The 22,825-nt window shown below is 34.8% G+C and overlaps 1 protein-coding gene across 5 annotated transcripts in view; it reads right to left on the bottom strand.

Moving 5' to 3' along the window:
• SMG1 (SMG1 nonsense mediated mRNA decay associated PI3K related kinase) overlaps positions 1–22,825 on the bottom strand; it is a 101,772-nt gene that overhangs the window by 53,815 nt on the left and 25,132 nt on the right. For 4 of the 5 annotated variants that reach the window (XM_036278626.1, XM_036278628.1, XM_036278630.1 and 1 more), the window contains 22 exons: positions 22,599–22,762; positions 21,335–21,490; positions 19,290–19,426; positions 18,313–18,371; positions 16,927–17,140; positions 14,718–14,843; positions 14,243–14,315; positions 13,242–13,339; positions 11,241–11,414; positions 9,301–9,525; positions 7,854–7,955; positions 6,932–7,201; positions 5,717–5,847; positions 5,395–5,556; positions 4,987–5,105; positions 4,439–4,526; positions 4,019–4,120; positions 3,458–3,598; positions 2,716–2,915; positions 1,962–2,158; positions 1,647–1,808; positions 613–767 (listed from right to left, as the gene is read on the bottom strand). In XM_036278626.1, the coding sequence (XP_036134519.1) occupies positions 613–767; positions 1,647–1,808; positions 1,962–2,158; positions 2,716–2,915; positions 3,458–3,598; positions 4,019–4,120; positions 4,439–4,526; positions 4,987–5,105; positions 5,395–5,556; positions 5,717–5,847; positions 6,932–7,201; positions 7,854–7,955; positions 9,301–9,525; positions 11,241–11,414; positions 13,242–13,339; positions 14,243–14,315; positions 14,718–14,843; positions 16,927–17,140; positions 18,313–18,371; positions 19,290–19,426; positions 21,335–21,490; positions 22,599–22,762 (3,255 nt within the window). The remainder of the gene's footprint in view (positions 1–612; positions 768–1,646; positions 1,809–1,961; positions 2,159–2,715; positions 2,916–3,457; positions 3,599–4,018; positions 4,121–4,438; positions 4,527–4,986; positions 5,106–5,394; positions 5,557–5,716; positions 5,848–6,931; positions 7,202–7,853; positions 7,956–9,300; positions 9,526–11,240; positions 11,415–13,241; positions 13,340–14,242; positions 14,316–14,717; positions 14,844–16,926; positions 17,141–18,312; positions 18,372–19,289; positions 19,427–21,334; positions 21,491–22,598; positions 22,763–22,825) is intronic. The other variant, XM_036278627.1, reaches the window with a different exon arrangement.

The raw sequence follows: 22,825 nt of genomic DNA, 5'->3' as shown, positions 1-22,825 counted from the left end.
TAAAATATTGCTCAGTGGAAAAAGCAAAACCATGTGGCCAGCAGAAACACTGTTATTTCTGTGAAAAGAGGGGAGAAAATTAGGAGAACCAGAAAAGCATATACACCAAAACTAGAGTTACCACTAAGAGATAGAACTATGAGCAGTTCTCTTTTTTCCACATTTTACAGATTTGATAAAACTTACATCAATGTACACAAACTATTATGGTACATGCTCATTTACCTAGAGAAATTGAATGAGACTGAATGTTGAGTGAACAGGGCCAATGAGCAATTACTCTAGCCATAAACAGTAATTTTACCAGACTCGGATGTGAAAGGTTATCAATTAAGGATCAAATTCAAAAGTATTATAAAACAAATAATTAGTTGATCTTGTCTTAAGAAAAATTTCCTATTAATTCATAAGTAACAAGGGTAACCAAGTTTTGCTACTAAAGAACAGACTGAAGATGTGTCCTAGTAAAATGATTTATAGCAAGCTCCAACTGCTCAAATTGAACAAAGATGTTTAAGCATTTAATTACAGTGTTGGCCAATAATGCAAATGATTAAGCATTTAACTAATAACAAAGAAATTCTATCATCCATTTCCTTCCTTCCATCTTACCTCCCATCAGCCTGTTGGGCCACTGAGTTAATCCAGAGAAGATTTTTCCCAACAATGGAAGATGACCAGACAGCAATTCCCTGTATAGCTTCAGGACAATGAAGTTCACACAGTGCTTCTACCACCATCATGATGGTTACTTCCAATTCAGTTCCCTGAAAATGCCACTCAGAAAAATTAACCTCAAAGCCTATTTAAAGTCAAATGTACCTACCAATAATTTTTACATTATATTTTTTAGCTTAGAATTCTTAAAATGTATAATGTAGCTATAAAAGGTGACCGACAAAACCTTAATAGCACATAGATGTTAGTCTTTACAAAATCAAAAGCTCCCTAACATTTATTTATTTTTTTATCCTCACCCGAAGACATTTTTTTTTTTTTTTTAATTACCATTTTTGGTTCAGATAGAGTGGGAGGGGGAGAGAGAGAGAGAAACATCGACATGAAAGGGACACATTGAGTGGCTGCCTCCCGCACGACCCAACCAGGGTCGGGAAAGCTCCCTAATATTTAAACTGTAGCATCTGTAAGAGTAACACATGAATTAAATATAAAGCAAAATTAAATATAAACAAACATGAATTAAAAGATTAATTTCATGTCTCTGAATACTGCCTGACATTACCTTAATTAGCACATATTTGCTATCTGTGGATCCCACTTATTAGCCAGTACTTTTCCCAAACATTACAACATTATTATTATAATATTTCTGCATACATTATAGTTTACATATACTTCCCTGTGCATAACTATCATAAATTATAAGTTATTTTTTCTATAGACAAACTTCTTAGAATAACCTTTAATGTTCCAATCTTAAGTATAAGTTATGCATATTTTGACATGTTCTAAGTACAAAATATGAATAGGTGACTTTGGAAGCTATTGCTTTTATAAAATATTCAATCAAAAGCTTTGTAAATGAATACAAGTTTTCATTTATTTTACCTACAAATAAAACAGGAATTAAGCCCAAGTTTTTCTAATCAAGAGATTTAAAATTAACTCCAAACACACCACTTTACCTGAGATAGATTTGTCTTCATTTCTGCAAGTAAGTCAAAGCCATGTCTCACTGTCACAGCAGGCTGGCCTGCCAACAATCCAACTCTCATGATGGAAAGTCGGATCCGAGTCAGCCAGTCTTGACAAGTTTGGCGATTGGTATAGAAAAAAGTTCTAATGACCTTTAGAATAAAGAGAAAGTAGGTTCAAATAATAGGTTCGAATGTCTCAAATACACATACAACAAATATTCAAGTCTAATGTCAGCTCTCCACACACCACCAGGTTTGACCATGAAACTGCTATAGAGCAATACTCAGCCCACTGAAACCAACCTTGGGAGGGGACGTTAATGCATTAGCACATCCCTCATATGCATTATACATCAACTTCTCTAGATTTTCCAGATACTGCAGAAGAAGAACAAGTCTAAGTTGGTTGCTACTGTGGCCTTCATCATTGTCTGCAGTTGTCCACTGACTAACATCTTGATCGGGGTTTAATGTATGAGCCGCAAGACTTCTAATGATACCTAAAAGCAAAGACAACATTCCAAATTTAAAAGGAATCTTTAAAAATTGTAGAAATACTTAGAGATAATTTCACAAATTCACATTTATCAAGTTTGCTCTGTAAAGTTATCATTTAAAAACAAAATTCTTGCCCTGGCCGGTTTGGCTCAGCAGTTACAGCATTGGCCCACGAACCGTAGGGTCTTAGGTTCAATTCTGGTCAAGGGCACATAACTGGGATGCGGGTTCAATCCCTGGCCCTGGTCAGGTTCGTGTGGAAGGCAACCAATCAATGTGTCTCTCTCACATCAATGTTTCTCTTTCAACATAAGATTTTTCATTTTAGGGGGGAAAATGTTTTCTCCATACAAATCCCTTAAATTTTTAAACAAAAACAGATAACCATGTTGTTGTCAACACATTTATTCAATGAAGGCTTATTCTAACAAAAATATCTAAAAGAACATCTGATAAAGTATTCAAGGAAGAATTTTTGTTTACACAAAGACAAATTTCTTAATACAAGGCTTGAAAGTATTTACATCACCATGTTTGAAAAAGAACTAGAGTGGATTACCTTCAATTGTCTGGAAGGTATCTTGAGCTCTGCCCAGCGGGGTTCTCAGCTTAGAAAGAACAGTGAACTGTGCTGCTTCCCAAATAGCCCACTGCCAAAGGACGGCATCTGTCTTTAGAAGATTGCGAGGAATCGTTGATTGGTCACGCTTATCCAGTCTCTGGCAGCTATAGAACAATCTTTCTAACCAATTGTCCTTCCTAGGAAAAGTAGTTTCATATTTAACAGACAATGACAACTTCATTCTAATAATAAAAAAACTGTGAGGGGAATGGAAGTAGGGAACTAGAATTTTTCCTCCAAAACGGAAAAAACTGTAAATTTGGGAAGCATTATACCCACCCCTCTCATTGTGAGGTCTCTTACAGTTAGAACAGGATGGGGGTATGGTATAGATGGATTATTAGGATAAATGGCTCAGGACAATCAGGCTAAAACATTCACTCCAACTAAGCACCTCCAGAATGTCTATGCTCCAGACCCCTCCCCCAAGTACTGATGACAAGGTCAAATCAGTTAAATGTCAATCAATCACAATTCATTACTCAATTTCAAAGGCTATTTTTCTTTCTTCAGATGCTATCTTCAAAGCAATGGTTCCTACTGAAAACTAAAATAACCCATTTAAGAATATTATTTTCTACTCTACCACTCCTGACATATTTTCTCCTCCAAAGTAGGCGTAGAGAGAAGATATTCAGATATATGGTACTTTTCCCAATTAAAGAGTCAAATATCTTACCCTATTCTATGAGAGTTCCCATATAAAATATAACTAATAACATCAGAGAAATCTTGCGGGTGGAATGTGTTACTTGGTGCTTTACTCATGTGACTTCTCAATGCTAAAGAAATTTCTTGAATTTCGGTGTGATTGTTATTGCTGTAAACAGAATAAATAAAGTTACTGTCATGAAAAATGTTTTAGTTAAAATGTTAGTACATACCATAAAATGGGCCATTTTCCTGCTAACTAAATTTGAAATAATATAAAATTGAGGCTTTAAAACAGACAGAATGTTATTACAACTTTGAAATTGCAGGTTCTTAGAGCTCCCAAATTAACTTAAAACAGTAAACGATCACAGTTTAGTTTTTCAAATAACTGAACTATCAAGAAACACATTTTGGCATTATATGAATCATTCTATACTCATTACTGTGAGCTTCTCTCTCTTCAATCACTGAGAAGCACCATACAAGATGTGACATTAATTCACTAATATATGATTTGTCTTTTCCTAGACTAGACTAGGCAGCAAAAAGATATTGGAATGTCTTTGCCCCAACACAATAGTTATACCTCAAGACAACATCTAAAGGAATTGACTTCAACAGCTTTCCAAATGCTTGTCGAATACGAGTTCCACTGTGGACTAGTTGAACACGGCAAACATCAACACACCTACAAAAAAGAAAAAAACACACAAATGAAACAAATAAAACAGGTGTGGCAATTATCCCGTTATTAGAGGTAGGGTCAAAAGATAAGATCATTAGCCCAGCTGGTGTGGCTCAGTGGTTAAGGATCGGCCCATGGACCAAAGGGTCACGGGTCTGATTCCCAGTCAGGGCACATGCCCAGATTGCGGGCTTAATCTTCAGTAGGGGGTGTGCAGGAGGCAGCCAATCGATGTTTCTCTCTCTCTCCCTTTGTCTTCCTCTCTCTCTAAAAGTCAATAAAAACATATTTTAAAAAAAAGATTGAATCCTTAGTCCATACCTCTGTAAAAGATCATCTGGCAAGGAAGAGGACAATGCATGTAGGCTGCTGCATGCTTGCAGACAGATATTCACATCTTCAACAAGAGCTATTAAAAATTAAAGGATAGTTATTTTCAGTTTGCCAAAAGAATTTATATACCAGTATGCCATAATTTTATGACATTCAACGAACAGTGAGCACCTACTATGAAGTAGCCTCTGCTCCTGCCTGGAATTCTCATTGGCACTAACATTTGGGGAAATGATAGATTCAACAAAATCCACTTAAAGTGACTAGTCTTCACCCAAACCTTTTTCTGAGGAAAATTTTAAAAGTACATGAAACACGTAACATTCACATAAGCTTTCAAATGTGACGATCGTTTAAAACTACTTATTTTTGACATATGAAGAATGAAATAAAATATAACGGATTATGCATCTCTTGTTAAAATGGGGATTATACATTTCAGGGCATGAAAGTACTCAAGTGACTATCTTTCTCCCATTACCAATGATCCCTTTTTTAAGTATTAACAAACTCTCAAAAGAATCACAGAAACTTACTGTTGGCTAAAAGGCCTTTGCAAAATTTATGGAAAGATGGAAGAGAGAATAAAGGTGCATATGTTTCAGACTTCTTCATTAAAACAGCCACTTCCAAAGCCCAAGTCATTAATAGTTTCCTGAAACACAAAATATACAGAGATTTTACATTACAAACAAATAAAATTGTATGCTTTAAAAAAATCTATAAAAATATATACTTCTATAAAACAATGAGGGGGCGTTCATATAATTCTTTTTAAAAAGAATAAAAAACCCTAGATTAAACAATAAAAAACAAATTTTAAAGTGTTTCATAATGAAGAAGTTGCTCTACCCCAACTCAATAATCTTCATTTCTTATTCTCAAATCATGAAGTCAAATTAATAAAAGTTAAGAAGTGTTAACATAAAATATTACTGAGTTACCTTGTGTCCTGGTTAAGATTATCTTTCTTAAGCAATATTCCCAGGAGATTTAATATAATTGAGAAATGTTTTTTTGTAGCTGTAGTTACAGTACTAATCACGGCTCCATCAAACAAGGACGGGGAAGATGAACTAAGACTACTAGATATAAAGTGATCGTGCCTGGAAGACAAAGTTTCGGATCATCTTTTCAACTCTGATATTCTTATAAAGCTAAAGTTAAATCAACACAAATATTTTTTTAAATCTGTACTTTAAAGAGCCCATCTAGCCCTATAAAAATTTAAAAAATATGTTTAAGAAATATTTGTAAATACAGTACCTGGTACAATGAGAATACAAAGTGTAAAGCACTGCATACTGAATGGCAGGGAAGTGAACAGCCAGGTCACTGTGCACAATCATCAGATTCTTACTCAGGAGTGCAAAGACAGTTGGAGACAGCGCCCACATCTGATGATGTACAAAAGGAAGTAAGTGTTTGGGTCCTCCAATACGTGTATGAGTATACCAAGAGTTTATCCTTCAAAGTAAGTATGTCTATGCATTTTATAAAATTAAAATGACATTTATATTTGGAAACAATCTAGTACACTGAACAAGGGGCTAGCAAACACCTTTTGTGAGGACAAGAGAGTAAATATCTTAGACTTGGTGGGCCATGACACCTCTGTTGAAATGTCCAACTTCTCAACGCTGCCAGTGCAGTAAAAAAAAACAGCCATAGACAAAACAGATGAGTGGCTATGTTCCAACAGAATTTAAGAGTCTACTGCAGCCTTCCAACATAAGCCATAGCTAGCAGTGAGGGAAGGAACAGCTATAGAGGAATAGACACAAGGCAATCCGATCTAACCACATAGACAGCATGCAAGTATAAACATCACATCTTGATTTTTCTCTCCATTCTCTCTTAGAAAGTGTAATCTCACAGTTACATGCCATTACTCTTTATTAGAAATAATGTTTTTCAACTCTGCAAGGTCCACTAGGAGAAATGTACAAATGGTAGCAATAATTATAAATTAAAAACAGAGTCACTTCAAATTATTTAAAGAAACTGTTATTCTTTCTCCAAAGAAATCATATATGAATGTTCCTAGAAAAGTGGGCAGTCAAAAAATAAGACCATATGTAAGCACAAATTTTAGTAAAGAGGAGAAAAAAGCCAGGAAAAGAAGGGGGTGCACATTACAAGAACTAGACAAATTTGAGCTGTGAAAAATGTCAACAAATTATTTATAAGAATGTTAAAGTAAATAGGACAAATTCATAAAAAAGATTTTCTAAAAATTAAACAAATATATTAAAAATTTATCAAGGAGTTGTGAAGGAAAGGAAGGAGAGAAAGCTAAACATAATGGCAAGAAAATATTCCCATCAATTTAAATTATTCAGGCATGTCCTACATATGGCCATTTGTTCTACAGGGATCCTGTAGATAGATGCACTGACATGACAGTAAACGAAACAGATAAATATGCAATGAGAAGAGGCTTCCATGTGGATAAAACAGTGATTACAAGTAAAGACTCACCCCAATCAGTGAGTTTTTGGCATTCCCAATTGTAGTCAGGGCACTGAGGTCAAATATAACTACAAATTTTGCATTGTCTACATTGAATACATGATTCTTAAAAGCCTCATGCTTTATTTCAGAACAGGCATCAGGAAGTTGTAGACTATGTAGTAGGTTGTTTAGGGCACAAGTCATTTCTCCCAAAATTAATTTATAGGCAGTCTCCAAAACAGGAATATTCTTCAAGCTGAGCACTGCTTGATAAACAGCATGGGCTGCAGCAACAACCTTAAAAAGAGAGTTCGGGAAAGTAATAATTCAATGGAAAACAAATTCTCCACAATTATATAGAAAAGAAATTACTATCTATATATGGTGATGACGCAAATCAATTTAAGATGGATAAATTCACTGTACTACAGAACACTAAAGATCTTAATTTCTAAAAATGCAAACTTTGGGGAACCAACACATCATCAGTGAGCTTTTTAAATCTATAAATTTTTATTACAAAGAAAGGAGACTCTAAACTAAAACTGGCCATATAAAATTTCTTAAAAGGACATTAAAAAAAATAGTGTCAAAACACATACAAAAAGCAGTTTATTAAGATTGGTTTCACTATATCTACTTGGAAAGTCTATCATGGTTCAGACACAATCAGTTGAGAAACTAATAATGAAGTTTTATGTATAACATACACAGTAGCTCTGAACAAATTTAATAAAAACAAATAATGAAAATTTGAAAAGAATTATCTGGTGCTCATTCATCAAGGTATATAGTATTATAATCTATAAATACCAAGTTAAAACAGTCATTACAATCACTACACTCTAAATCAAATACTTATAATTTCATTTATGTAGCCTATAAACAATATAAGTCAAACTCTTTAATGACCTAAGCTATTAAGTGTAATTATGAACACATCACTTACTTCTTTTTCTTTATGATAACGCAAAAACAGTAGTTTAGATGATGGTATAAACAGTTTTTCTACAAATGATGATGGCAGTTTTGTATTTATCTGTTCAACAATCTAAGAATACAAAATAAAAAGAAATGAGCTATTAAGTCACCAAATGACATTGAGGAACCTTAAATGCATACTGCCAAGTGTAAGGAGCCAATCTAAAAAGGCTACATACTGTATGATTACAATTATGACACTCTGGTAAAAACAAAACTATGGAGACAGCAAAAGTATCAGCACACGGGATTTTTAGAGCAGTGAAAGTATTCTGTGTGATGTTGTAATGGTACTATATGGCATAAACACTTGTCAAAAATCTAAGAATGTACAGAGAGTGAACCTTAAAGTAAACTATGAAATATAGTTAATAATATGTCACACTGAAGCAAGATGTTAATAACAGGAAAAACTACTGAGGGAAGAGGGTACATGAGAACCCTGTACTTTCTGCTCAATTTTTCAGTAAACCAAAATCTGCTCTGAAAAATAGTTCATTAATTAAAAAAAAAAAGATATGCTTTACTTAAAAAAAAAAATTTAAATTGACTTTAAAGAGAGAGAAAGGAAGAGGGAGGAGGTAAGGGAGGGAGAGGCGGGGGGGAAAAAAGAGAGAGAGAGAGAAAGAAACATCAATGAGAGAGGAACATCCATTATCTGCCTCCTGCACACCTCCTACTGGGGATGGAGCCCACAACCCAGGCTTGTACCCTGTCTGGAAATCAAACATAGGACGATACTTAACCAACGATACTTAACACCAGCCAGGGCTATGTATGCTATACTTTAAGTTTAAACTTAAACACAGGCATTTTTTTTTTTACGTTGGTAAAGGGAAGTGTAACTCTGGTAGACAAGATCAGCAGAGTATCATCTAGAATTTACTTTAAAATAACACAATTGGGGACGGAGAGACAGCAAGGAGGAGGGGGAGTCAAAGACTTAGATGAAACCAGATGGGCCATGTGTTTCTAATGACAGAAACTGAGTAGTAGTAAGTATGCAGAGATTCATTATACTATTCTCTTTTTAAAATATGCTTTAAAATGTCATAATAAAAGGTTGAGGGGGAATATTTATGCTTAAGAATTAAAACTATAAAAGAAGTTTCATATGAGAAAAAAACATAACAGTGACTTTCAAAATAGCTATTAGTATCTTCTCTTAACAGTATTATCAGGAGTATTAGTCTCGTGTGAAGGATGATTTAAAAAAAAAAAGAGTATATCTACACTGAGTTAAGCCATCAAACACTAAAAGTAAATAGATACTAGGGCAAAAGCAAACTATAGTATATAAATAATGTGCTCAAAAAAGCTCCAAAACAACCAAGGCTTTAATTTCTCCCATATCAATTTAAATTTAAAGACCTGAATAAACCAACATTTTAAAAAACAAAAAAGAATTCACATACCAATGTGAGTAAATTCAAGACTGAGATGATATAATCTGTACCACAAGTCTGGCAATTCTCCAGTTGATCTAATCCATATGTAATGACCATTTCACAATGTATAGTCATGCTAGGATCCAAGCTGCCGAGCAAAACACCAACACACTCATTAGCAGCTGTCAACACAGCCTCAGAAAAAAACACTTGATTTGCAGCCGTCACACATCTCATTACTCTGTACAGAACCTGCAAATGGGGAAAACAAGCAGCTTTTTAAAAAAATTCACATGCTTCCAGAGCAAAAAAGTATTTTCTATTGCATGCAGTTTCAACTGAAAATTAACTGCCTGCCTTGGCAGTAGTCGCTTAATATTCTAGTTCTCAGAGGCTGAATAATAAGGGTATCTTTAGTTAGTACAATACACAAAAATGATCTTGCCTAAAAAATTCTAAAGTACTATTGTGACAGGAAATGGAATTTGCCATCCTCTATTTCTGTTCCACCAGCTTCCTATGAGCCCAACATCACTAAATGGCTGAAGCTCAGAATCTTTACAATCATGAAATACTCCAGAACTTAGAACCGTAACAGTATTAACAGCATTGGAATAACCTGCCATGAGAATAACTTTCTGTAATTTAGCACTTGGGCTTTAGACAATCAATCTTTTAAAACTAAACATCAAGTCACCTTCAGCTTATGAAAGTTCATGTATTGATGGTCACTTCTGAAAGTATTCTCATTCACAGTATTTGATACCTACATGAGGATTATAAAAATCGTGTAGTTTCCAACCAAAACCCCCACTAAACTATAATAGTCAATATTAATGTACTAAATTTATAATAACTTTGGGGAAAAACAACAAATTGACACAAAGATATCTCTAAAATATTTCTGTAATAGTCAACACCACTAAACACAGGATTTTTAAACCTATACACACAGGTTAAAAAGGCCTAAGAGACCTTCATGAAAGAATACATTTAATATATAACTATCCAGGAAAACTATTATGTTCCTTCCGTTTTATATCTGAGTTAACTGCCTTTATTTCAACACTGACACAGTCATCAAACAACCACCTTTGAGATAGTAAAAAAGAAACAAAGATATTAAACCATTTTAATCAGGTTTAAACTGTCAACATGCTGGTTTTAATTATCTTCTAGATCAGACATTCAAATACACAATTAACTTACCCAAAATTACAAACATAACTAAAGTCCTATTTTTATCTAGCAATGTGTTCAACAAAAGACACTGCTTATAAAAGCTAGAGTTTTGTCCTAACAAAATAAAATTTAGTTATTTAGATTAAATGTTTTGGCAGTTTCACACATTTCTTCCTTCCTATTCAAGTAGAGTATAATGATGGAGGTTCATTTCTTGCGTCTATTATGCTGAACCACTCCAGACAGCAATATAGTGCAAGTGATATTGGGGGCTGAAGAAGTGTGGAAATCTTATTTATAATTGATCTCAGATTACTATACATTTTAAGTTCTATATCTAAATTTACATCCTTTTATGTCAGGCTATCAAGCTCTTTCATCCTGTCATGCTCACAAACTACTTTTTGAGGCTTTCTCTATAGTGTGTTATTCTTAATATGGTGAAAACTAAATGGAGGCTCAATAATTTAAAACCAAAATAATAATTATTAAAAACAAAAAGATTTTTAAATATATGTTTAAAAACAAGAATAAACAGGATCTCCTAAGAGAAAAGTTCATGGACATTTTAAAATTCACAGTGGCCTCTTTTTCATGAGGGTAAAGAAGGAAGTAGGAGTAGGATGGAATATAAAATTTCCAACTTTTCTGACTAAGAAAACAGCCAGATACATACATGCTAAACAAACAAAGGGTTAATAACAGCATACCAGGTAAACAAAAGCATTTACAATATAAAACAATTTTACTTTTTAATATTACTTAGAATTCCTAAAGATACTTACATCTGTCACGTATGCCTCAGTAATTGGAGGACCCCGAATTGGGCTGAAGCGTTCCCCAATGCTCCTCACCACAGTACTAAATACCCTGAGAAGAGCTGCCAGCTTTGGTAATGACACTGAAGGAGGAGGTATGTCTTCATCCACTGACTCCCCAGAGGCCACATGGCTGAGGTCCTAGAAGTGAATCCACAGCATTCTTATTTAAGCAAAACACTCCAATTAACTTTATAATAGATTTTTACAAATAGAGGTATATTGGCCTATCAGAAAAGTAAACATAAATCTAAATGTAAAAGTAGATTTTATCTATTTCTCTCTAATTAAATAAGCCAATATTAACCTCAGTAGATTAAGGAAATAACCTTTATACCAACTCAGATAGGTATTGGGTAAACTTAATACTAGTACATATATTATAGTTTAATTTTTTTTTTTTTTTAATCCTCACCCGAGGACCTTTTTCCATTTCTCGTTCAGATAGAGTGGGAGGGAGAGAGAGAAACATCGATGTGAAAGGGACAAATCGAGTGGCTGCCACCCACACAATCAAACCAGGGCCGGGGAAAAACTGCAACCGAGGTACATGCCCTTAGCGGGAACCAAACCCGGGTCTCTCTGTACCGTAGGCCACCGTTCCAAACTGGCCAGGGCTTTATATTGGTTTTAATGGGATATTATGCGCACACACAAACACAGAAGGTGGGGGGGGGGGTAAAAATGGTAAGCTCTGGTTCAAAGATTTATAATCTAGTTGCAGAAATAAGATATACTCAAAAGGAAAAGAGTAGCAAAAACTGGGACACTAAAACTAATATATTACTACCTATAATTAAATGACTAAATAATGAAAGAGAATTAGATTTTATGGATACCAAAGGGAAGCATCTCTACAAACTAGGCTTCAGAGAAGCAGATCAGCTTACAGGTGGGTTAGGAACAAAGACATTCTAGGTGTGGTAGCAAAGAAACATGTGGAAGCAAAATACTCCCTTGCTTTTCTCTGAAAGGGGGCAAGTAGACTGGTACAGTTAAAGTAGTAAATTCTTATTGGCTAGAAGTAGCCAAGGTATAACGAACAGATAAAGCTAAATCTTAATGGAAGCCTTGAACACCAAACAAGAATCATGGTAGATCTGAGCAGGGAAGAAACCAAAAGTTCAGACAGATAACAGTAGGTTCAAGTCAAGACAGGGCCAGGAAAGCCAAGAACCAGTAACAGAGACTTCAGCAGCACCCTTAATGCTGCCATATGTAGTTGTATAACTGCAATAGTTGGAGAAAGTCTTGTTCTCCAAAGCATGATCTATGCTGTCCAATACATGTTAAGAGGAAAGATTTCAGGGGCTTTTATACAGAAACAATTCACCTCAAAAGAAAACATTTTTGATCTTCACCAGTGGATATGTTTTTACTGATTTTTAGAGAGGGGGAGGGAGAGAGAGAGAAATATTGATGTATGACAGAAACATCAATCAGTTGCCTCCCATATGCACCCCCCTGTGGATGAACCTGCAACCGAGGTATGTGCTTTGAATAGGAATCGAACAAGCAATCCTTCGGTGCATAGACAATGCTCCAACCAACAAAGCCACAGCAGCCAGGGCTCACCTCACTTTCTAAGATTCTTAATAAGAAAAAATAAGTGTGAACTACAGAAAATGTCTTCAGAAAACTACCAGCTACCAAGATTATTTCAAGCTTTGCAAAATTAGACCTACAATTTTTCTTTCACTCTTTCCAGTAATTCTGCTGCTGACAACTTAAAAACAGTTAAAAAAAATAAAGTATTAGCAGTGGTCCTATAATTTCTGCTCAAATGTCAGGTGGTCTGAATTATTTTAAAATAAATCTAGCACTGCTTAAGGTTTTTGTTTTGTTTGTTTTGGTAGGAATTTATTTTTTCCTTTTTATTGAATTTATTGGGATGTTAATGGTTAATGTTTTGTTCTGTTTTTTTAAACTTTTAGGAAATAACTTAGCTTTCTCTTTCTTTATACTCACCTCAGCATATGCCTCCATGTCCTCTAGAAACTGACCAAGAAGAGTAGTAGAAAATGCAAGATCAGCTACCCAAAATGGCTCCAGACTCTGCAACCACCCTAGGAATCATATAAGACATTTGAAAGAGTAGAAAAAATAAAAAATCTAAATAAAAAATATATTTGAGAACCCTGTTTAAAAAGACATCTGGTTTCCAATTTGTCAACTCTTAAAACATGACCTATTATCATAAAACTAGGACGGCTAACTATTAAGCCTGCTAACCATGATTAACCAATGTCTTTTAAATGCTACAAAGATAAATGTTCTCCAGAAATGAAAATGTGTATCTCACATCCTTATTTTTCAGATTTAATAACCATATTGTCACTATACACATTGGCTTAGACTAAAATGCAACCACCTATCAACTGCTAGCCTGGTTATCTATTCCAGGGTCACAGTGAGCCATCAGAGGTGTGTACTGATCTCCCCAGAGAAAATGACACAGAATCAGTCTCACCTGCACACCTTTTCAGAAGTTTATTGTTCCAAATAAGCTAAGAGAAACTATAGCACTTGGAACAGGCTGAAATGTCCAAGTTAGTCATGGTAAGTCATTCACTTAGCTAAAAATTTTTTTTCCTTTCCATCATTTATGACAATTTTCTAAATACAAAATGCTAGTCATAAATATCTAGGATCTTCCATTCTACATTTCAGGATATGACCACTATAATATTTTCTCCTACCAAGCACATGCCACAAATGACTTAGTTAAGTCCTTTCAATTTCTCACTGGAGCATTATAATCTGTACTTGGACTCTCCCTATCTACTACAAAGTACACAATTTTCTTTTGAAAAGATAAATATTGCTGACAAGTAATGTTCATTTATAATAACCAAACTATTTCTGTGAAACAATTATTTTTCTTGTACTATCAAAGAAATAGTATTAATAGCTGGTCTTTGAGGGACCAGTGCTCATTCCCACAATATTTACATAACTGAACCACTTACCAGACACCTGCTGTGTGAGCGAAGGTTTCTGAGTATGATCTATATGCCATCCAACTAATATATCAACCGTATCCTGGATGGAAATAAAGAGAAGGGCATTAAGCAATTTATGGTCTTACTGTTATTCCACTTGTGGATGACACCTAAGAGACCCTAGAAAGGGCACCTATGTTCTACCTACCTGACATTATATTAAGTGAAAAAGGGGGAGGGCAGCCAGGAGAATAATAGAACTTTCTTTATAACACTGATAAAATGATATATTTTTCTTTAAATATCTTAAGGCATGAGTGTCAGAAAATAGATACTATTTTTCACAAAGAACATTACTGCTGCACCATTCAATCCTGGACCCTCAAACATCACTAATTCTATTCAAAAGAACAGAAGCTTTGTTTTCTATCTGAGTTACTAGGTCCTCATACATGCACTCTCTAACTCCATCATATGAAAAAAGAAGAGTTAGGGGACTCACCCTAAAGTTAGTGCTGAAAATATGAGGGTAGCATCGAGCTACCAAAAGAATGCACTTAACACATTTGCAAAGTAATTCTGGTGTATCCACATTTTCAAGAATGGACTGCAGGCTGGTCATTACAAGCTAAAAAATAAAAATTGCAAACCATAAACATTCAAGAAAACAAACAAATTAGGTTCATGATTTAATAGAAATTATATCCAAATCTGATTATAACACCAAAGAAAATAAATTCTATAGTTTTAGCTCAATAAAAGTTGAAAACATTTCATTCCACTAAGATACCAGGCTAAAAACAAATACTGTTTTCTCTTCTTTGATGACTGTTAAAATTATTTCTAAATAATGTCTATATAAATTATTCCTAAGCACTCTTCAATACATTGATGTGATTAAATTTCAAGTACAAAAACTAAGGCGTGCTTAAGAACATTTTGTAAAATACCACAATTATTTTCTAATTCAAAATACAGGGCAAATTTTGTACAGTTTATACTTTAAAATATAGTACGTGCTTCAAATTGGAATGACTTAGAACTAAGATTAACATGGCCCAACTCACGAATGACATACAGATTCACATTACCACTGTGTGTGTGTGTGTGTGTGTGTTAGCAAAGAAACATGTGGAAGCAAAATAGTCCCTTGCTTTTCTCTGAAAGGGGGCAAGTAGACTGGTACAGTTAAAAGTAGTAAATTCTTATATATAATATAGCACACCACTGATAGAATATTTTGCAGCTGTTAAAAACACTCTTTTCCTCAAAAAAAGAATGTTATAGAAGAAATGCTAGAATTAGAAAACCAACATTTTGCAACAGCCAATGTTATAATCTATAGAGGCACAGAATATGAATGGATGCTAAAATCACTGAGTACAGTATACTCAGATCATCTCATAGCATCATGCCCAGGTTACTAATTACAAAGGGAGAAAAAGAAGCCTTCACAATGGAAAGACTTGGTGGTCATCACCTCAACCAGATAATCAAACTCTTCATCTGAGAGAGTAAGACAGCCTGAAGTTATGTGTCTACTGGTGTGATGCAACAGTAAGTATAAACTTTCTATGAAGTACTGGTGACCAAAATGTGTAAAGTAAATCTAATTAGGAAGAAACAATCAGACAAACCTGGAAAGTAGAACATTCTACAAAATAAGGGTGGTCCAAAGGTAGAGAGAACTGTTCTAATTGAGAAAGATTAAAGAGGCACGCCACCAAACACAGTGCATGAATTGTGAAAAACAAGATCTTGATGCGCTACTTGGTCAGGTAAGATAAACAATATAAAAGACATCTTAGAGGTAATTGCAGAAATCTGCAATTATATTATGCAATAAAATATATTTTCTTAGATATGATTATAATTTTGTTGTTATACAGGAGAATAGCCTTATTCTTAGGATACATGTCAAAGCATTATGAGGTAAATCATCATCATGTGTGTAATTTATTTTCCAATGATTCAACAAAAAAGTGTACGTGTATATGCAAAAATAAAAGCTGTAGCTAAATGTTAATAAGTGACAAATCTAGGTAAAGGATGTATGGCATTTATTGTACAGATATGTTTTCCTGTGGATTAGAAAAGTTTCAAAATAAATCTGTGGGGAAAAGTTCATGATATAAAAACTATACAGGATAAGCCCATTTTGGTATTACGCTGTTTAGTTACAGATAACTTTTTTAATCTTTTCCAAAAAATTTTTTCATAAACTCTATAACCAAGGAAAAGTGCATATTTTTAAAGGCAGAATAGAATTAAGTAGGGCTGATATTCATTTATACACAATTATTTTATATCACTTGGAATAAGAGTATTTGACATACTATCAAACCTAAATAAGCCTAGTGTAAGTTGTGATTTTTGTCTCCCTTAAAAAATGAAGCCCCTCCTAGTCAGCTCTCCCCATGGAGTTCCTATTTTCAAACCTGCAAATAATTCTAGTACTAAACAAATTCAAAGGAAAGTTTCTAAAAGCGAGGTGACAGGGAAGAGCACACCTAACTCATTTTAAGTCTACCTTTAATGTGTGTCCTTTACTCAAATTCAGAAAAAGGAATTTTACTTGCATCATATTTACTGTCAGTAAATAGCCCTATTCTAACTTCCTTTCTTCATGCTTCCCTCCAAGCCCCCAAGGACATGTGTTAAAGGACAATTTTCTTTCCAAGCATATCATCAACCCCACCCTCCATTCTTACCTGCATTACAGATGAAAAGGCTTTCTTTTCTCCTACAGTCTCTAGTGCTTTGTAGGTGGCACATAAGTAGAGGAGTTTAACTTCATCTTTTGCAGATGAGCTAAATTTGCTAAAAATCCATTTGAAGATCTTCTCAGCCTCATAGCTCAGAGAGGCACAAAGAAGGCCAAGACAGCAAGCTCCTTCCTGTCTCAATTCCTGAAGCAATTTGCTACTGTGTTTATTTTAATGCAAACAAAACAAAACACACATAAAGCTTAAGCTTTCAAAGATGACAAGAATGACACATCTTACAAAAGAATGTCTTAAATGATTTTTTAAAAGATTCTATTCAAACTACATACAAGATTGAAATTTTAGTCACTTTAAATATTCTCTAGTGTATCCTGCAGTGACCAAAGTACCTCTGTTAGACACTGGGCTTTCTTTTCCAGAATCAATTACTTACAAACAGTTAAGGAAAGACCAAAAACTCTTAAAATTCATGCTTTCAATTCCATCTCAAGCTTCATTAAATGACTCAGAAAAGGGCAGCAACAAACGATTAGCTTTCACACTATAAATATATACTGTGTAATGTTCAATATGTAAGGGCTATAAAATACGAAATTATAATAGTTAAATATAATAAGCTTAAAAGAACACTCACGTAAGTATAATAGGTAACTATATAAAATAAAACCACCATAAAGCAGTAAGGTTCATAACCTGCTGACATAAATTTCGAGGTGCTTTCCAACACTGCAATTCTTTGGGAATCACCATACAAATAAATGATTACATTTGGAGAACCCTAGCAGCCCTGAAGACTAGATGGTTTGAATCCACTATTGCCCAAAAAAGGAAAGATCCTTTGCACCTCTACTCTCTAAGCATTTCAAAATTCTCTAGTTTACAAATGTTAATTGCATTTATTCATTCATGCCTGCATGTCATTCTACATGTCAATGCTTAATCATTCAGTTACATTGACAAATTTTTAAAAAATGATATTCCCTTTCAAGGATTCCATTTGTATTCGGTGGTTATTAACATATAAATACTTTGCCCAGCCGGTGTGGCTCTGAGCATTGACCCATGCACCATAGAGGTTGCAGGTTCGATTCCTGGTCAGGGCACATGCCCAGATTATGGGCCAAATCCCCAGGGGGGGCAGGCAGGAGGCAGCAAATAGATGTTCTCTCTCATCAATGTTTCCATCACTCTTTCCCTTCTTCTCTCTAAAAATAAAGAAAATTTTTTTAAATATATAAATACTTTAACACAGATAAAGATGACAAGAGAACCCAGTGAAACATTCAATAAAACTAATGGGTTTATCTTGTTTATTTTTAAATAATTTCTAAAAATATATCTTAGTTTTAAAATTTAACCATCGTTACATACCTTTCATTAAGCACATCATGTACAGCAGTCAAGATATTATCCAATTGCTTAACTAGTACCTTAAAAAAAAAAATTTATGGACACTTCAATTTCCTATACTTTTACGATAACATTGCGTATTTTTTTCTTGTGTCCCCCTCCAAATTATAATTGGACACCTTACTTTCCTTATTATTCCCATATTAGCATATATCGGGAATGTTACAAGTTTCCTTTCAGACTGGAAAAAAGGCATCCATACAAAACACAGAGCCATGATATCAACGGCGAGGGTGGGAGCGGGAGGGGGGTGCTTCAAAAGGCTTGTTTAATTTACTCTGAAATGCATTTTGAAAAAAATGAATTGAGGGATGGAGAAAGAGATGAGTATTTGATAAAGTGACATGGTAAAATGTTAATGACAGAACTTAGATGATGGGCATATGATGGTCACTGTAAAATTCTTTAAATTTTCTGTATAATTTTTCCATAATAAAATTTGGGGGTGAGAGGAGATGCTTGCGTTGAACCAAGTATTATTTGATTTACCATACCACTTCTCATTAATTTTCTCCTACTCCTATCAAATTCTTAATTTAACATTAGGAGAATTACTTGGGGTAGAGAGAAATATGTAACTACTTCTGCACTTTGTCCTTGAAAGAGTTTTTTCCATTTATTTGGCCCTGGCCACCAGACCAAACTTACTCTTGAACAAAATATATACCCCTAACCCCAATTTTACATATGAAAAACAACAGATATTCTGTCCTGGAACACAGAAAAAATATTCTGAGGACAACACAATGCACGTGTTAAAAACACTTTATTGCAAAGGCAACCAATGTGGATCCAACAATGGTAGGTAAATTACACTTTAGGGGCATTAAATGTGTAATCCCTGTTATTTTTCCCTTCTTAAACCACTCCTGCTAGCATTACCTAGTTTATTGTGGAAACACAAATATTATTAACATTTCCAAAGATACTAAACTCACCAGTTTATTTTCTGGTTGCTGAATAAATTCCTTCAACTGCTTTACAGTAGCCAGTCTTCGGTCTCTGTCGTCTTCCCGGGTGATCCTCCGAAGAAGATTCGACAGTCGAGACTCATCAGAATAAGACATCGATCGGTCTGTGAATATGAACATTTTGTTATCCATTAAGTATAAATAAGCACAGAAACCTTATATCCCAAATATTTTAAAGTACATCAAACATCACAGTCCAATGGACAATAAAAGCTCATTTGGCGGGGTGGGGGAAAGGGGAGCTGGCTGATTTGGCCCTCCGACCAAAAGGCCAAGAGTTCAATTCGTCAAGTGCACGTGCTAGAGGCAACCAATAGACAGATGTGTGTCTCTCTCAACACTGATGTTTCTCTCTACCTCTAAAAAATAAAAAAAATCAATGGAAAATAAAATTTTTTAAAAAGCTCAATGAACACACTTTTGATCATCACTATAAATAAAGCTTCAGCAGACTGCTGAGCACATTACAGACCCTCAGAAGAAAAAAACAAAAAAACAAAAAACTAAGTAAATACCTCAGTCACAGGATCAGTTGAGGAACAAAAGGGGTTAGAAATTATTTTCTTCAGATCTGTTCCAAACTGTTTTTAACATCGAAGTAAAGAGCATGGGTATAGGTAAAAGACTTTTATAGGTTAGAGGTAGCCTCAATCAAGGAGAAACAAGCCATATGCTTCTATTTCTCACCTAGGTATCCCACTGGAAGGCTGAGAGCCTCTTGTTCACGTTATTGTCATTTTCCTAGCACAGAGTTTTGGTGAACTGAAATTATGTTTCCCTACTACCTACCATGTGCAAGGTATGCTGCCACTTGGAAAGTGGCAAATCAGAACCTTTTCCCCCCTTTATTTTTTAATGACAAGAACAAGCAGGAATGCTCAAACAATGCTTGACAATAAATAAAGATGTATTTAAGTACTAATATTTTTAAGTTTTTAGCTGTGCTATTTATCATAATTAACCAAGTAAGTTAACAGCCATCAAAGCAGCTGACAGTTTTGTTGCTCTCTAAAGCACGAAAGGAAAACGACAATGAAAGAAATGACAACATATGAGAGAATAGGGATTTTTGAGATCCCTAGCCCACTGAGTATTTCAGTAAGGATGAATACTGAATATGTCATTAGGATACCAGACTGGGAACCTGGGCTCAATTTACAATTCTGCCAACTGCATAACTCTGAGCCTGTGAGGAGGAAGAATTAGATAAATTAGCATTAGTCACTTTCTAGCTTCTATCCTACATAAGTCTAAGATTTCAAACACTATTAAGAAACAGTATAGCCTCTAATTTATCATTCCATTTCTGAAAATTGATCCAAAAGAACTTTTTTTAAAAGCTATATGCCAAAAAAAGCTATATACACAAAGATGTTCACCCAAGATCCACATAACACACACCCCAATGAATAAAGTCGTAACTGTCCAAAGAGTAACTATATCCAACAAAGTGTATAAATCAGAAATCTTTATTTCATACTCAGTTTTATAAAAAAAAAACATAATTTATTTCAAAAAAAAAACAATCATTACCTCTAATCCCCTGAATTCCCAAGGTACTTTATCTGTACACTGTGGCTTCTGTTACAAGGCATAAAGTGGCATGAGTGTCTTTAACTTCAGAAAGGGTCCACTCCATATATACCATATCTCCTACAGGCATTAGGGTTTAAGGGCTTGATGCAGTAAGAGCCCACCATACATTCAGTAGCCACAATAATCAGAAAAATCCTTTCTTTAAAATATTACCTAGTCTTCTAATCTTATTTTAACAGAAAACTCTTCTAAAATGTATTAAGACCTTTCTGATAGGAATTTACTCTTAAGAAACAGTTCACAGGAAAGAAAAGGAATGCAAAAAATTATCACATGCACAGATATTTCAACGCAAAGTAAACTAACCAACTCACACATGCGCAAGGCATTAGTAAGAAATAAGGTTCCCAGGAGAAGAGGAAATACAGGTCTTTATGGAAGCATATATGTCTGGCCTCCCATTTGCCCAGTCTTACCCTGTGATTTCCTCATGTCTTTGATGGCTAATGCACGACTGCCATGCTGAACACTGGTGAACTCAGGGCTGGTCACATTGTTAACCCTCAGCTCTTGCCCCAACGACTTCCGACCATAAGTATTTTCCCCAGATCCTCCATTGACACTGTAACCACCTAAAAACAGCAACATTTACGTTATTTAAATAAGGCTCCTTGTTTCACTCAATGAATTCCTGAGAGTTCAGGATTTTATTACCCACTCTACAGCTCTGCTTCTCTTACCTGTCCCTGTGCTGCCTGTCTTAAAATCATTTTTTAATTTCATTTTAATATCTCCAATAGAAGATAGACTAAAGTCAAATTTGCTCTTTAAAAACTTTTGGGATAGCCATAGCCAGGTAGCTCAGTTGGTTAGAGTGTTGTCCCGATACGCCAAGGTTGCAGATTCGATCCCCGATCAGGGCACATACAAGAATCAAGAATCAATCAATGAATGCATAAATAAGTGGAACATCAAATTGATACTTCTCTCTCTCCCGCCCTCCTTCCCTCCCTAAAAATCAACAAATTAAAAAATTTTTTAAAAACAACACACACTTGCGCCCTGGCCGGTTTGGCTCAGCGGTTAGAGCGTCGGCATGTGGTCCAGAGACCCAGGTTCAGTTCCCGCTAAGGGCATGTACCTCGGTTGCAGTTTGTCTCCAGCCCTGGTTGGGTCGTGCGAGTGGCAACCACTCGATGTGTCCCTTTCATGTCGATGTTTCTCTCTCTCTCTCTCTTTCTCCCTCCCACTCTATCTGAACAGAAAATGGAAAAATGTCCTCGGGTGAGGATTAAAGAAAAAAATAAATAAAAACAACATACACTTTGGGGAAGTCTAGAAGAATAATGGTAGACAGAGACTTCAGCCTTAATGATACTGTATTTTCCCTTTTTGACAAGGAAACTGCATTTCTATATTATATGTATGTAAACAGTTTTTTGATTTTTAAAAACTAAGGGGGTAAACTTATGAAGTTTCAAAAATCTCACTGCATTTTATATCCATACAACTTTTTTAAACCACATAGCTCAAAAGTCCACGGTTTCTTTCCTCTATACCATGGTGTGTTGCCTATTATAAATTGTTGTTTACTTTAACATTTTATATAAATATAAAATAGCTATGTTTTAAGCATATTAGAAGAGAGGTGTGGAAGGAAGAAAAGGGGAGGGAGGGAGGAATGGGTAGGTTGAAAAACAAACAACAGACATGCTTCTACCAATAAGGAAATATATATACCCTTTTCGTCATTCTGTATGTCAGCGTGGACTCTGGTATCATCGTGCCTTTGCCGAGACACCACAGCTGAATTTGAAGGTTGCAGTCCATAAGAGGAAGACCCACCCCTATCTCTGGATGAAGAGTATTTTAAATTATCTGGGTCGGCTGATGCACAATCAGTTCTGTAAAGAGAGAAGATTGGAGATTAGAACCTTAAACATACATTTTAATAGCCTAAACAGGCA

The sequence above is a fragment of the Molossus molossus genome, unplaced genomic scaffold (assembly GCF_014108415.1).
Source record: "Molossus molossus isolate mMolMol1 unplaced genomic scaffold, mMolMol1.p scaffold_m16_p_3, whole genome shotgun sequence".
NCBI lineage: Eukaryota > Metazoa > Chordata > Mammalia > Chiroptera > Molossidae > Molossus > Molossus molossus.
The sequence above is the reverse complement of the archived record's forward strand: the minus strand, read 5'-3'. Positions and strand labels throughout refer to the sequence as shown.